At 45.6% G+C, this 16,874-nt stretch overlaps 1 protein-coding gene across 2 annotated transcripts in view; it reads left to right on the forward strand.

The window, feature by feature from the left end:
- Positions 1–16,874, forward strand: part of GNAO1 (G protein subunit alpha o1) — a 137,029-nt gene that overhangs the window by 65,624 nt on the left and 54,531 nt on the right. For both annotated transcript variants that reach the window (XM_072980956.2, XM_072980957.2), the window contains exon 3: positions 9–150. In XM_072980956.2, the coding sequence (XP_072837057.1) occupies positions 9–150 (142 nt within the window). The remainder of the gene's footprint in view (positions 1–8; positions 151–16,874) is intronic.

Here is a 16,874-nt window from a genome sequence, read left to right on the forward strand (position 1 = left end):
AAAAACAGGATCATCCATGAAGATGGCTTCTCTGGGGAAGACGTGAAGCAGTACAAACCCGTGGTCTATAGCAACACGATCCAGTCGCTGGCAGCCATCGTTCGTGCCATGGACACCCTCGGCATAGAATATGGGGATAAAGAGAGAAGGGTGAGTCAAGATCTTGTTGGTAGAAATTCTTTGCAAAAAAAAAAACCCAAACAAAACCCATCAAATCCTCCAAACCGTGAACTTGTCTCCTCCGAAGTTGGTGAATTTCCACTCAGTCCCCCTCAGGGGATCCCCACGTAAGGGCGAAAGAGACAACCACACAGCCTTGATTAAGAGGCAGACGCATCTCGTCAAAGACGTGTAGCTTTCAAAACATGCTCTCTCTCTTTTTTTTAAGTGATGTCTGTTGAGAATTTTGATTATAATGTGTATTCTCATAACATCAGCAGAGTAAGGAGGTATTGGTTAGCAGAGATACTTATGACACTATAACACTGAGAGAGTAAAACCAACAACTTAGTCTATTTATATAGATACACAGAGAATAGACATTCTTCTGGCAGCATAGCATGACATGAAGCAACACACAGCATAGGAAAAAAGTGATCTGACTTACAGCAGATGAAGACGTTCATTTTACACATGCCTTAGGTACAGTTCTGGGAACAATCAGAAAATACATTACTTCCTTTTCTGTTACACAAAGTTTCATCAAGTACACAGCTGTATAACATTAAGTCTTAACCCTTGATACCCACACCTGAATACAATCCGTACAGTGACTCAGGTAAAATCAGCCATTTTACATTTAACTATACAACATTAATATTTAATATATTTTCATATCAAAATCTCAACGATGCCCTGCTTGCGTAACCGCCAAGCCAAAATCTGCCCCTCCTCTCTTCTCGAGGAGCATTCGGCAAACAAAGACTCGCTGAATTGCAACGTCTGAAACTCCGCAGACAATTAGAGAGCCACGAGCGATATTTTACTGCTCGGTGGGGGGGGGGGGGAGGATTTAAATCACTGTGTATTTTGTTCTCGCAGGTGAGAGCAAAACATTTCAGCCATTTTCTTCCCTGTGACCAAGGTCATGAGATTTTTCATGCCCATTTTCCGACTTTGGCACGTTTTTGTGAAAAAAATTCACAGAATTAGTTTTTTGTGTTCGTTTGTATGCCAAAATCTTGTATCTTTGTACAAGGCGTGAAGGGTTTTTTTCAAGCAAACAATCTCATAGTGGTTGACTGTTTTTCCCCTCTGAATGTCTTGATGTTGCTTTATTGGTTTGGGTCAGTGCTTAAAATGTTTGTGAATATTCAATACATCCTTGCCACTTAAGCCAGCTCCGTTTCTAGCTGCAAAGCTCCCCATTCGTCTGTTTTGGCCCTTAACTTCAGAAAAAACCCTGGATCTGTCTGAGGGTAGGATCACAAGGGGAAACAGATTATAATTTGGGCTGCTTGTGGATCTATTTCTGAGTGATCACAGGGTGCACAGGAAATGTTCTCCAGATTGTCACCTCTGTGCCCAAGCACCTTTAAGGTGTCCTGCTGGAGCAGTTCCTTGGCAGACAGAAGAGTCATTTTATGAAATCTGGAGGGTGGACAATCAGTTGCTCCCCAGCTGATGTGGGGCCACAGGTCCTATCAGCCCTAGATGGTCTAAGCAATGGTGAAAGAGCTGTAGTCTAACAACATCCCAAGTGCCGGACATAGCAGAGAATGAAGAAGGGAGGGCATAAAGCCCAGAACAGTAGCTGTTGTCACTTAACCAGAGCACAAGGAGAAGCTAACCTGCAACTCAAGGTGAGTCCCATCTCTAAGAAGGGGTTAGAGAATGACTCCTTCCTTGGAGCAGTTAGAAGATCTATTATTCTGCACACCAATAGACTGGAAAGTCTCAAAGGGGAGCATGTACATATTGCTCTAGCATCCATAGGTGGATCCTAAGACTCTGTTGAAAAATAATGTCAGCTCAGGATTCAACATCTGCTCTGGAGGTGGTTCCTTTCTGAGTTTGGGACTGAACTGTATGATAATTCACTCTTCAAAAGGCTTAGCTAAAATCTCCTTTATCCCTGCCAATTGTTTAACTGAAAGTTTGCCCCTGGACGTATTACCAATTGTCCGTACCATGGCCAACTGTTCCTATGTTGTTCAGCTATAGTTCGGCGTTCAGCGTTGTGCTATCGTTTCCTGCGGGGTCTTTGAGCCTAACATGACTCAGGGTTTCTTCCCACACGGACATAAACGGCTTGCCTTCTTACGCAGTTACGATCAATGCTGATGCCTGCTAGCTGAACACGTGTGAATTGACCCAGGGGTGTCATGTTAGAACTGACACAAAGAGTTATAATTATCTGTGGCATTAGAGCTGCCATCATGTTTGTGCGGTATATGCCCAACCTCACTTGATGCAGTCGTCACTGTGTGCTTAACACAACTGAGGGCGTGTGAATGTGGTGCTTGGAGGTCAAGTGGAGGCAGCTTGGGAAGATGGTTCTTTCAAGAATCTGCTGGTAGTGAAGAGAACTGCAAAGAAGCTGTCAACACCTTTTGGGAACTCAGGTACTTTTCTGGTCTCTCCCGGGAGTGTCGTGGTGTTTCCATGTGATGGATATCGGATTTACGGACTCTTCCTAGAAGACAAAAATCCAAGGCAGTGAGGAGAATGGGAGAAGGAGAGGCTGGCTGCATTTAATATCCTTTCTTTTTGCCCTGTCTTCTTTTCATCATTTAACTTACAGTATATAACCGTGCGCTTCTGCTTGAGATGAGTTCAGGTCTTGGTGTAAGAGACATCCCTCAGATCTACATTTGGGCATAAACTTACTTATGGATTCCACCAAAACCAAGTTTTCCCCCCAGGGCTGCTCCAATTCCCCAGACCTTAAAACCCTCTGACAGTGTGTGTTTTAGGGTGTGATTAGGCAGTGAAGCACATTGCACTGGGTTGAAAAAGGCCACTTCTCTGGGTGCAACCTCATTCAGAAGGATCTTTCCATGCACACACGATGTGGCCCTCATTGCTCCAGAAAAGAGAATAGCCCTGATGCTGAACCAAAAAGATGGACACAGAAAGGGCTGGGTTGGTTCGCACTAAGCTTTACGTCGCGTGGTTGCTACAAAATAGGTTGGCCTTAACTGCCCCAAGAGGGGTACAGAAATAAAGAGATGAATGTTTCTGTATTGTATGCCTTTTGGACTGTAGTTTTGAGCTAAAGTTTGCAAAATGTCACAAACTGCCCTGTTTCCAGCCTCGCCCACCCCAGTAACCAGGTGTGTCTATGTACCTGTTGTACGTTGGCTTACATGGCAATGTCTAGGGGAGGAGAGCATCTTTTAGCAGGAGCTGCGCTTCTTTCTGTGGATTCCCGCTGCTGTTCAAAGAAGATTAGCAGGCGTGAAATGAAGTTTTAGTACATGTCATCCAGCATAAAAGGGAACGTGTTTGTGTCCTCATAAAATGCAAATGGGTCAGGAAAGATTCCTTGAGCATTTCTTGTCACAATCAAAGAGAGGACTGGTGTCCGCAAGCAAAGCCCGAGTTCTAAGGGCAGGCATCTAAATTAAAAGGAAGAAAAGAGTGAATGATCCCTTGTTGAGGTGTGAAGGCTAGCACAGATAGGAAATTGATTTTCAAGGTGTTTTTCAAATGGGAATAAAGAATCCCAGGTCATGCTTTCCGTCTTCATGTTTATTGCAATTTCCTGATTATGCCAGTTTTGAACTTAGCAAGGAATTTACTAGCCATAAAAATGTTGATCTGTAGATTGAGGGACATTGCTGTACCTACCACTAATGAGTGATGGATCCATTGACTGATTGTTTCAGTTTGTATACCGCTCCAAAGGGCACACACATTAAAAACACATACAAATGCACCAAATACCAGCAATGAATAAGTAAACAGAGAAAGCCCTCTCCTCAGTTAAAAGCTAACTTTTGATAAAATTAAACAGATTAAAACAGATCTGTGCATCTCAGGCAATTAATAAAAGGCAGCTTGGAATAATACAGTTTTTGCTGATTTCTTAAAAACGGAGGGGGAAGGCCCCTCTGACGAGCCTCTGTTGAAAGCGCATTCCAAAGGGAATGCGCCATGATAGGGGGAAAAACCCAGAGTTTTTTGTGTTGAACCTTTTCGCCTTCTTCCGTGCTCCGTTTTTAACATCATGGACTGAGAAGAGTGGTTGGGATGGGTTGCTGTTTTTCTTACGCTTTGTTGTTATTCCAGAGCGGACTTCTCCCTGTTTTGTTTTGTTTTGAATGGACATTCCCAGTGTCCGTTTCTAAATCCTGTATATCTACCTTTCCCATTTTCTTTTTCTTTTTAAAAATGTTGTAGTATTGGTTTCTTGGGCTTGGTTGTTCAACTTCCTTTCTCGTCCTTTTGAAGAATGGTGGAGAAGAACAACTAGTGGAAGGAAAAATAGATTCCCCCAACCTGATGTCTGTCTACCTCTAAGTTAACCCTGGTGATATTGTTTTTTCCCCATGCTAGTAGTGAGGAGTTGCTGTTCACTTCTGTGCTGGTGATAAATTTAAAAATGACAATATCTGCACCTCTGCAGTTGAGACATGGGAACCAGGAAGGCAGGGCCTGTTCCTCATCCCTGAGAGTGGGTGGCTTAGCTCTTTACATCACATTTATCTCACAAGACCTCGCAAGAAGTAAACCATCACTCTGTGGTCCCATTCAAGCCATTATAATGCTGGCAATTTTGCAGAATTTCGCTTCTAAGTCCAGATGAGCAAATTCTCTCATCTTGATTCATTGTCAGCTTGGTATTTTACAAGCTTTCCTTGCAAGGATTCAGAAAAAGCCAGAGTGTTTTCCCAAGAATTCTCTCCCAGCTTGCTTTGTGGTGTTGTGTGTTGTCTGGTGAAATTTACCAATGTCCCTGAGGAGTAACCTATAAAACTGCTTTAAAAGGTGGGACTTCATCAGAGAGGAAACATTGTCCAGCCGTGCCAAGGGTACAGCACGACTGAAGTCAACCTCACAACTTTTAGCCAGTAAATATTTTGAAACAGAAAGTTGTTTGGTCAAAATGACAGCCATCCAGCTGTTCTCCAAGCTAGCAGGTGCACCGTAATACCCAAATCAATCATGTTTAATGCATATGGGATTAAGTAAACAGCCAGATAGGGCTTGAGTATTAATTGCAGAGAGGAAAACCTGAGGCCGTCAAGTGAGGGGATTCACTGCACAAGGATGGTTATGTGGAGGCAACGGTAGAGTTTGGAGTTTGCTTAAAATCCGATAGCACAGTGGCTCTCATTTTTTTTTATCCTGCATCCACCAAACCTTCTGTGAAAGGGCCCAAAAAGAGGCAGCTGGTGGGAGATTCCAGGTTTGAGAGGAGGCAGTGAATCCCTTCTGGGTTTGGGTTGGAACTTCACAGGAGCTAATGAAAGTGCTGAACCTCGTTTGGAGATAGGTTTCAGGACCCTAGACAGCTCACAAGATTCAGACAAGGAAGGAAGGAGGACAGGCACGGAGGGAGAGAGGGAGGAAGGAAGGAAGGGAGGGAGGGAGAGAGGGAGGAAGGAAGGGAGGAAATAATTCTAATCAAGGCTGAAAATTGTAGTATAAATGTTCTTGCTACTTGTAAGACAGCAAGATGTTGGGGAGGGATAAGAGGGAGTGAAGACAAACATCAGCTATCCAAAGATACCACTCTGAAGTTAGAAAATCACAACTGGCTAATCATTGGCAAGCAGATTTGATTGGAGATCTCCTGCTCAATTCATAGAAGGATATCCAGATGCTGGAGAACAGAGAGAGCAAATTCGTAGTAATTACTGTGAAAACTCTGCTCTCCTGTGTCTCGCTCATGGTGTGTGTACTCTGGTTAGATGATCTGGGATAATACACATTAAATGTGTGGTCGCAGGTGGAATCCACCTTCCTGAAAATCTGTGTTTTAATTTTAAGAATAATAATCCATGGGGCTTCAGAACTAGGCTTTGAAGAGCTCTTAGTCTTCTGCCTGGATCAGAAAATGTTGGTCCACTTTGGTTTCTTTTACATTCAGTTTCTGTTTTTTGTTTTTTTTTAAATCTCATCTCATTCTTTTTTTCTTGCTTGGAAATCTTGTCGCATTCTTTCAATCCTTTAATGCTAAGAAATGTGAAAATATTGGACAACATGCATGCAAAATGAACTGAAAAAGATTTCTCACTGTTCCCTAACGGACTTCTTCAGAAGCGGCCATATGGGATCAAGAGGAGTTTGATCACAAGTGGGTTTTTTTTCTGCATTAGGGAAAGAGAAGTATAGAAGCAAAGAAGGGTGCTGTGTGTCTCTGCACAAATACAATTGACCAGTGGTTCCCCACCTTGGATAACCCAGGTGTTCTTGGACTGCATCTCCCAGAAACCTCGGCCAGAACAGACTTCTGGGAATTGCCGTTCAAGAACCCTGGGTTACCGAAGTTTGGGAAGCAGTCCTGTAGACTAAAACTTGGTTTTCTGGACCATAATTCTGAGAATCCCCCAAGCAGGCTTGGCCACCAAGGATTCTGGGACTTGTAGTCCCAAAAAAGGAACTTATCTGACTCCTGTTCTAGTGTTCCTGTGCAGGAAACATCCTCACAGGGCCAACCAGCACAATGTTTTTGAAGTCTGTTCTGCATCCTGGTTCTGTTGCTCTTGTCGTCATGGTCGTCTCCTCGAATCATTTTTTCAGCTTGGGAGCAGCATGTTCTCTGCATTATAGAAAGGGAGGGGGCACTTGCTATTCGTGGCATGAAGTACCAGGCAGGGTTGGGGCAGGGCTGAACGGCACAGACCGCTTATCTCTGACCACAGTAGGTCCATTCTTTTTTCACACAATGACATTGGGAAGGGAAACCCATTCATTAGACAGTAGTGAAAAATAACTGTTCATTGATAGTCTGCCTTAACCCTAAAGATTTCTCTTTTGGGTGTGTGTGTGTGTGAATGAAGGATCACAACGAGTCACAAAGGTGGCTTCCTCACCACCACTTTTACTAAAGGTCCGATCTTTCTCTCCGTATCCTTACATACACAATTGACCTCCTATAAAAATGGTCTTCAATCCACTTCTCTGGCCTTCATTATTCCACTTTCCAGTCTTCCTGCTCTGTTAAAAAAAAAAAACTCTGTGTAGTTAAACACTGCAGATTTCGAGAACAAACTTTGTACCCATTTGGCCTGATTAGCGCTCCCAATGTCCATTTGCATGAGAAAGAGGTGCCTAAAAGAAGCCGGAAAGTTTGGATGGGCTCCAAGAAACGGGAGAAAGAAGGATGAGGGGTGGAAGAAAGGGGCAAGGAGGAGAGGGAAAGCTGAATAGAGAGGACAATGAAAGCATGTGCCTCTGCATGTTCAAGCATGATCAGATGCCGGGATGAGCTGGCAGGCGCCGTTTTGGGCATCCGGGTGGGTGGCAGAGTGCGAGAGAGACCTGATCCGTAGGGGACAATCTATCCACCCAGCCCACCTCCAGTTCCTGTCAATGGAGGGGGTGCAGGAGACCTCGGTGGCCACAGTAGTCTCACAAAAGTGCATGGTTTGCATGCAGAAAGAGGTCCCCCGCCCAGCCTCGTTCCAGAGAGACTTCCTGTCTGGTGCAGCAAATTTATCCATCCCTCATTGCAACAGGCAAAGGAGACTCAGTTGGCCTGGAGCCAGGGCTTGACGTCTCTTCTTCTGCCTGAAGACTGAGTCAGGTCCTGGGAACACGACCGTTTTGGACTGCCAAATTCCCAGAATCCCCCAGCCAGCGTAGCCTGGGGGCTAGAGTCCAAAAGAGTCACATTTCCGGCCTCAGAGAAAAATGGGAGAAGTCTAAGGAAACGGGGACTGCCAAGAGCTCAAGGCACAGAGACCCCGATCCATGTTCTCTGCTGGCTGTGCCCAGGGGCTCCCTGTTTTTTCCCCCTTTCCCTTTCCTGTTTGAAACTACAAGCTCCTCAGAACTGAAAATGAAACCTATAATTTGAAAACAAAACAGAGACCCTTGGGTGGGGTGGGGGAACCCTCAAGCAGCAAATCACATCTCAGGAATGTTCCTTTTTCCACCACCCCCTTTCCAAAGCTTGGGTCCGAGTAATACAGTGCTTCCCAACCTGGGGTCCTCCAGATGTTCTTGGACTACAACTCCCAGAAACGCTGGCCAGCACAGCTAGGGGTGAAGGCTTCTGGGAGTTGTAGTCCAAGGACACCTGGGTACCCCAAGTTGGGAAGCATTGATGATTCTCTGTTCCAGGCAAGGAGCTGTCTCTTCCTACTTCGGCTTGCAGGGAAGACCTTCAACTTTGAGGGTGGTCCACGGTCCAAGGGAGCTGAGCTGAGCGGTCCAGGATGCTCCATTCTGTCCTGCCCCTCGAGGTCCTGGAACACTGATCCACGTTCCTTCCCAAGCACATGGGAGGGTCAGGTTGGCAGCAAGCACATCCCTATTGCCTGGCAACAGCTCCCAGTTTCTTTCTTCTGCCAGAGCAAGGCTTAGGGAAAATTAAAGATGGATGTAATAATGGGGCACCCTTGCCCTTGAGGGTCAAATGAAGAGAGGCCCTGCTTTCCTTTGCTCGGCTCCATCAATGACCACATTTCTCACTCCCCGCTCCACCCCTGCCCTCCAGTTCTAAATCTACCAGGAGCTGAGGCCAGCACATCTGCATAATCAGCAGATGGAGCCGTCCAGATGGCCCTATTCAAAACCACCGTTTTAATTTTCATTGAGTGAGAACAAGTTGTCGGGAGGTATTACGGACAGGAAAGTGGTCAGGTGGCCGCTGTCGGCTCCTAGCAGGTTTCAGACTGAATCGAATTAGTCATTTCCAACTGGAAGAGAGACACCAAATCAATAGGATTCACGGAGGTTCTTGCTCAGAATTCAGCAGTTGGCTCAACGGTTCGATTCTTGTTGGTCATTCCAACTGGATTTAAGTTTCCTTTTTCTTCATTTTCACTTAATAGAGGTATATAGCTGGCTGGATAGATCAGTGGTTTAGGCACCTGGTTGCAGAGCCAGAGTTTGGAAGTTTGATTTATATATTTATTTATTTATTTGATTTGTACCCCGCCTATCTGGACTACCAGATATAAGTGGTTTCCCATGGAATCCTGCCTTCTCATGATTTGCCCAAACCAGGACAGTCTCAGTTTCAGCATTTTTGCCTCCAGTGATCATTCAGGCTTGACTTGATCTAGAACCCACTTGTTTATCTTTCTCCATGCCTACTCCAGACCAAGCTTACAAATTAAGCAAAGCACACTCAAAGAAAACCCCTAAACTAAACTTACTTGAACAATCTAGCAATTTTGAAGGTTTTAGCCGGTTTGACCTGCTACTCCTGTTTGGGTTTGTCTTTTCCTTGACCAGAATCCTATTTATTACTTACGCCTGTTGGTGTAACAAAGTTAGCAAAAATCCTCAGTGGCGAATTGCTGGCAGTAAAAAAAAAAAGTCATTGTAGGCATTTGGTCTTGAGTGACTCAGCAAATGTGTACGCCGATTTCTGAACTGGTTTGCTGAGATTTGCCCTGATATTCATAATAGCATAAATATGAAATAGAATCATAGAATAATGAAGTTGGAAGGGGCTAAAATCTAGCTTCCTGTAACTTGAGCCCACTGTGGGATGATTGAGAACAGATCCTGCCTCCTCCTCTGTATGACAGCTTTTCAAGTATTTGAAAGGTACTATCCTATCTCCCTTCTTTCTTGTTTTCTCCAGGCTAAAACATGCACAGTTCTTTCCGTCTTTCCTCCTCCTAGGGCTTGGTTTCTAGCCCCCTGATCCTCCTTGTTGCCCTCCTCTGAACTTGTTCCAGTTTGTCAGCCTCCTTGAAGTGTGGTGCCCAAAACTGGACACAGGATGAGGCCTAACTTGTGCTGACTATAGGTTAACAGATACGTCATGGGATTTGGAGACTATACTTCTGTTAATGCAGGATAAAATAACTTTTTTTCCTTCGTAGCCACATTACACTGTTGCCTCATATTCACCTTATTATCTATTGACCATTCCAGGATCCTTCCCATTGGTAGTATTGCTGAGCCAGGTATCCCCCATCTTGTAACTGTGGATCTGGTTTCTTTTTTCCTAGGTGCAGTACTTTGCTCTTATCCCTGTTGAATATCATCCTGCTTTTTCCAGCCCAGAATGAAATAGGATGTTGTCCATTATATTCTTCTTCAACCTAGTGAGCCAAAGCATTGGTGCAGCAGGAGCGGGATGGAGGAGAAATTGGCTCCTTTCTGAAGCGTTCTATAGTTTTGTTCTCTTTTTTTAAAGCATGTTCAGATATTTCCAGTTGCAGAAATGCTGGGGGCTTTTGTGCAGGCGTTTCATTATTAAAAGGCAGGACGTTTCAGAGTTGCCGCAGGGAGACTGTGAGGCAAAACGAAAAGGACCTAGAAAGAATGGGGAGGAGAGGTGTGACACTAACACAGTGGAAGAGGGAGCTTGGGTGTGACCTATTCAGTGCGACAAAGATAGCAGCGGCTTCTGACGCAACTGCGAGCCGGAGCATAATGCACTGGCCGAGCGAACAGGCAGGAGCAACAAATCAGAGCATAACCACGGCGTCACCAGGGCTCAAGGCATTGGCCAAAGGCTCTGGGGGGGGGGGTTGATGTGCCTCTCCGGTTTCCAAATAGAGAGACAAATCTCTGGGCAGATGATGCTGGAAAGAAGAGTTTGATTTTTTTTCCCAAGTGTGATGGATTTGCTGCCTTGCCACCCACCTCCACCCATTTGGCGGTCACCCGAAGAGGGTGTGGCGTGTATAGGTTGCTCCAGATGGCACCCTGGGTCCAAGGGTATGTACCCACCATCTCTCTGCCAAATCTCCTTCTCCCATATATGTGTCTTTGGTACCTGATGTTGGGCCCATCGTGCCAGTTGGGTGGTCCTGGGCGTCCGAAAGGAAGGTCACTTTTCCAATTGTTGCTCACCCCCCTGCGCCTTGCCAGTAGAAGCTAGTAGTTTTGGTGAGGAAGAACAGGGGAGGAAAATGAGGACGAGAGGGCTAGACGGCAGGACGCCACCCATGCGGTCATCTAGTCTGGAGGGGCACCAGTGCTTGAGCAGAGGGTTCTGCATCTTAGACAACTCCTGTGCCATTCAGAATCCAATGTACAGTAGCTTTGTAACCTGCACGAGAACAGAGTCTCTAGCTTGCAAGAAGCAGATATGATTGAGATCAAAGTTGTTGTGCCTGACTGGGGCTTAACCTCCTTGGATGCACACACTCCCACTTTTGATGTCACACTTTTTGTCAGGCTAAGAGCTGAGGTCAGGGAAACCTCTGATGCACTTGGAAGCCTGGGGCATGGTTAGGTTCCACACAGATGAATGGATGAGGGCGATTGGTAGGGAAAGCATTTGTGCTCCCTTACGTGGGATTATGGCTACTTGCAATGGAATATATAATACAAGAAAGTAACCCTAAATGGCAAGCTATGTATTCAAAGTACTGTATAGTAGGAACCCCGCCCCCCATCTGCGGGATCAGTAGCCACTGATTCATTTATCCGCTGCCTGAAAATATGAAATAAAAAAACTGAGAAATATGTTTTTATAGGGTATTAAAACTTTCCAGCATGGATTAGCAATAGAACCAGCCTGAACTGCCCAACCAGCAGTTCATTTCCATCATCTCTATTGCTGATCCATGCTGGGAAGTTTTAATAACTGTTGCAGGAAATCCAGAAGGCAGGGGGGCAGAGATTTCATATCTTATGCACTGAAGGAACAACAAACGGAAAGCTCCCTTTAGAAATGGGAATGGCTATTGCATCCATTTTGTGGTTTTCCCAGTGTGGCTAGGGAACAAGACTAGGATTTGGAAGACCTGATTGACGATGGAAATACGAACAGCGTGTGATCAAGAACCGACCATGTTCTACCCTTCTGTAACAACCCACAAATACAGCTTCAGGGGGACCCCTCTTCTGCTTTAGAGGTTCCCAACCTGGGGTCCCCAGATGTTCTTGGACTACAACTCCCAGAAATCCTGGCCAGCACAGCTCGGGATGAAGTATTCTGGGAGTTGTAGTTCAAGAACATTTGGGGACCCTAGGTTGGGGTCTAAGAAGAGGGCCGTCCTTGCCTTACATGTAATCTACCGGCTGTATCCAAAGGGGCACCAGCATGCCCATGAAGAGCATTTGCCTTTAGCCCAGGAGGGGTTTAAGAGGACCTTAAAAGGAAGAGCTGGTTGAGTGCATTTCTACCAGCTCGATAAAGCAGGCAGTGACCGGTACCCATAGATTCGGTATCCATTGTTTTTGCCCTCTCTGCTTGAAACAATTCGAGGTTGATCTCTAAAGGCCACTGGGAATCAATCCACCCCATTCCGCTTTTCAGTTCATTATCAGGAATGGCTCAGCACTTCATGTTGAGCTGCGTTTCCGATCGGCAAAGCTGTCATTTCTCCTTGCATGGGCAAAGATTAGAGGCATGGTTTGCTGAGTCATTCTGCTGAGTTTCTGCACTGACTGGCCCAACGTTTTCCTTATGGCATGTGTGAATGTGGCGTGGTTGGAGGCAGATCCTTCAAGCCATCAACTGGCCAACTCTTGACCTCTAAGAAGATCTCACCCCCACCCCAGAAAATGTATTGTCCCCTAGATCTTGCATTTGGGCGATTTCCTTCTGTTCTTTTCGAATTAGTTGATGTAACAAGTTGGATGTGACATCAAACACAGCAGCCAGAGTATTAATTGGGTTTCGCTGTAAGGTCTACAACCGCCCTCCCCCCCCCCCCCCGTTACAGCAGCTCCACTGGCTACCAGTTCATTTCTGGGCACTATACAAAGTGTTCGTTTTAACCTAAAAAGCCCTAAACAGCTTCGGTCCAAGTTATCTCAAAGAAAATGTGAATTGATACGGCTTGGAGACGGGGATGAGCACTGCCCCCTAGAGTCAGACATGACTCGACTAAATGTCAAGGGGAAACTTTACCTTTAAGAACAATTCTGATAGCCCAGGCCAAAGACCCAGTTGACTTTTCCAAGTTATGATATAACACAAGGATTCGAAACCAGATCTCAGAGAGCAAAAACTCCTGAAAGCCTTCAGCTGGAAGGAGATTCTCCCACGTTTGAAGGGTTAAACTCTGGAGTTCTTTCTGTGCCCAAATAGAGAATGGGAACAAAATGAAAAACGAACTGGGAAAAAAAATCCCCGAACCAAGGGTCGGTTCATGGAACACGTTTTGTCAAAACGAAATGAAGCGCCAAACTTTTTTCGCTCCTGGGAGCAGGGCCTGCTGTCTTGGCGCATACGCACACTGATCCGCATGGCGGCACAGCGGGAGAAGGTAAGTCTCTCTCCCCGTGGGCATGAACCAAAACTGAACCGATTTGCGGTCTAGTTTTCTGGCTGATTCGTGGTCGTTCGTGGTTTGTGGCCATCCACAAATCACCACGAACCACCAATTTTCAGGTTTGTGCCCATCACAAATGAAGAATCTTTCAGTTTCGTTTCAAAAATGAAATGATATTCTCACTGTGCAGTGTATGTGGTTCACATATTCCTTGCTTTTTTAAATGTTCCACCCGAGTCTTGTCAGCAACAATTCAGCCCTGCCAGGAAAGTGTCATCCGATCAAAAGTCCACGAATGCCAGAGAGGGTTGTTTGGAAATGGTGACCATGACCATCAACTCCAAAGCACATGTGACTCAACTTGGCAGATCTTAGTCCATGCAAGGTGGACATAAAAGCCTGTATACATTCCGGTCTCCAGGCCCTATGTTCTGCCTATTGACAGCAACCTGCAAGTGCTAGAGTGACCCCTAGTGGAGAAGAGCAATTACTGCTTGTTGCTGCCATGACTACACACAGTGAAGGCAATGGAGGGGGGATGCACCTTTGGCCCCCCACAGGTCATTGGACTGGGACTCCAACCACCCTAGCCAGCACAGCAAACAGCAGAGAGATGGCAGGTGAAGAACATCTTAGAAGGGTGGTGGCTCAGTGGCTCATATCCTCTGCATACAGAAGAAGCCAAGCTCTGTTCCCGACATGTCCACCTAGGGCTAGGAAAGGATTTTGCTTGGAACCTGGGGAAGCTACAGTCCCTCAACAGTCTTGAGCCAAGATATGACTCACGTAAAGCATCTTCCCTTTGTTTCTGCTGAGGCCACACTGGTTGCCCACGCCTGCCTTACAAGGGGGCATGGTAGCATGTTGCCCTGTAATATCAGCCACACCTAGAGTTCACACCCGGTCCCTATTGTCAACTGCAGGAGATAGCAGCAGGCAGGCAGAAGCAACAGGCAACAATGCAGCAACAATAGGTTGAAAAAGGATGGCGTCTAGTGGAAGACACCGGGATGGCCATTGGTGGTTGGCCAAAGCCTTCTCAGTAGATGTCCCTGAGGAAAAGCTAGTGTGGTTCAAATGTCAAGGAAGAAGGGAGTCAACAATGGCTACCCAGAACTAGCAGTGAAGTTGATAGCAACCTCCCTGGGTATATAAAAAGAAGTACAGTATTGTGCATTGAGGCACTTCTTGAGACCCCAGTGGAAGACCCACTCTTGTGGTTTTGCATCATGACAGAGGTTTGGTCAAGGTGAGGCTCTAAAGAGGTCTTGTTGGTTATAAGGCATGGTCGATGCCTTAGGTAGTCCATCACAAGAGTAACCTGTTGATTTTTGTACAACTTCACATGCTGCCTGTGGTTTAAGGCAGTGGTCCCCAACCTCCAGATGTTCTTGGACTTCAACTCCCAGAAATCCTGGCTAGCAGAGGTGGTGGTGAAGGCTTCTGGGAGTTGTAGTCCAAGGACATCTGGAGGCCCAAGGTTGGGCACCACTGGTTTAAGGGACTGGGAGGGACTTTTCTGAAGTGACTGTCAATCTATCCAGCACTAACCAATCGTTCTCTCCTGCCTCTGAAAGCCCCACCTCTCTGCTGAGTGTTCCTTTCCCTCTTAACCATTTTATGATTATGATTACTACTACTACTACTACTACTACTGCTACTACTGCTACTGCTGCTACTGCTGCTGCTGCTACTACTACTACTACTACTACTACTACTACTACTAGTAGTAGTAGTAGTAGTAGTAGTAGTAATAATAATAATAATAATAATAATAATAATAATAATAATAATAATAATAATAATAATAATAATAATAATAATAATAATAATAATAATAATAATAATAATAATAATAATAATAATAATAATAATAATAATACAGGGATGTGGTCATCTTTCTTTCTGTATGCCATGTGATTTAGAAGCGCTTCCTTTCCTTTCGCTTTGGGGAAGAGCAAAACTTTGCTTTCGCTAGCCCAAAGACCGTCTGTTGCCACCCCTGTTAGCCTCAAACAAACCCTCCTCCCTTCTGCCCTGTTCCACAACCAAACATGCCTTTCCATGGAAACTGTTGGCAGCCCCTGTTGCTTGCCTTCTTCCTGGAGCCGACGCTATGAAAACAAAGGGCCCGGCAACGTCGGGGAACAGAGGCTGCCCTCCAGATAAGGGACAAACAAATCCATATGATTCCGTTCTCCTGCCGAGGATCATTTTGATAAGCCCACGGTTTCATCCACTACTACCCTCCTGCTTCTCTGCATTCATGTCCTTTTCTGCAAGTGTTAGGGGTGCCTTTGAGTCACTCTTGCAGATGGGAGCTTGAGAGGAAGGGACTCCAGCAGAGCCAGGCTGGCTTGGCCCCCGTTTAGCTAGGATGTCTTTGAAACGAACCTTCTCAAGAAACCCAGAAGCTAGAGATGCAGAAAGGAGCCAGTCGCTCTGGGAACTGCCTTTGCGTGGCAGCCATTTTCTCTTCCGCCTTCCAGCTAAACTTTGATTTCATCCAACCCAGTTTCCTGATTTATCCCTCGGGGAGCTCGCCTGCCGGTGGAGCAGTAAAAATTCCAACATGATCCTGAAGAGCCAGACGGGAATCTCAAGGGTGAGGAAATAAAGAGAAAGGAAATAAACCGGCCTTCCTAAGCCAGCAACAGGCTTCATAAAAAGCAAAGCAAAAAGCAAAAAGCAAAGCATGCTGCTTATATACCACCCCATAGCACTTCCAGCACTCTCTGGGCGGTTTACAAGTTAATTATGGAGGCTACACATTGCCTCTCCTCCACCAGTGAGCTGGGTACTCATTTTACCGACCTCGGAAGGATAGAAGGCTGAGTCAAGCTTGAGCCGGCTACCTGGGATTGAACCCCAGGTCGTGAGCATCTTGCAAAGGAACTTCCTCCTCCTCCTTATTCCAAAATCTTTAGTTACCAGTTTCAAACAATTGCCTGCGGATGTTACCGTATTTTTCGCTCCATAAGACGCACCTTTCCATAAGACGCACCAATTTTTTAGGAGAAGAAAACAGGAAAATATAATCTGTTTTCTTAGCTCCATAAGACGCACAGACTTTCCACACCCCTGTTTTGTGGGAAAAAAGTGAGTCTTATGGTGCAAAAAATACAGTAATTTGCTTCCTGCAAACAGGTCATCCCACCCACAACTTTTTGACTCCTAATGGTTGGGCTTGACCTTTTGGTCTGTCTTCATGCATCAGCCAGGCTGAGAAATTAGAAATACATTCTTCTTCTTCTTCTTCTTCTTCTTCTTTGGAGAAGTTCAACACAATTTAGATTGAGGTATTTTTCATATTCTCAGGACTAACGCCTTGGTGCCTTCAACGGATCCTGGCTTGAACATTTTTAACTTTCTAGATCAGTGGTTCCCAACTTGGGGTCCCCAGATGTTCTTGGACTAAAACTCCCAGAAGCCTTCATCCCTAAGCTGTGGTGGCTGGGATTTCTGGGAATTGTAGTCCGAGAACAACTGGGGACCTAAAGTTGGGAACCACTGGTCTAAGTTCCCAGAAAGGAAGCCGGGCTGTAACGAAAGACGAAGAGGAGAAAC

This window comes from Pogona vitticeps, chromosome 10 (genome assembly GCF_051106095.1).
Source record: "Pogona vitticeps strain Pit_001003342236 chromosome 10, PviZW2.1, whole genome shotgun sequence".
NCBI lineage: Eukaryota > Metazoa > Chordata > Lepidosauria > Squamata > Agamidae > Pogona > Pogona vitticeps.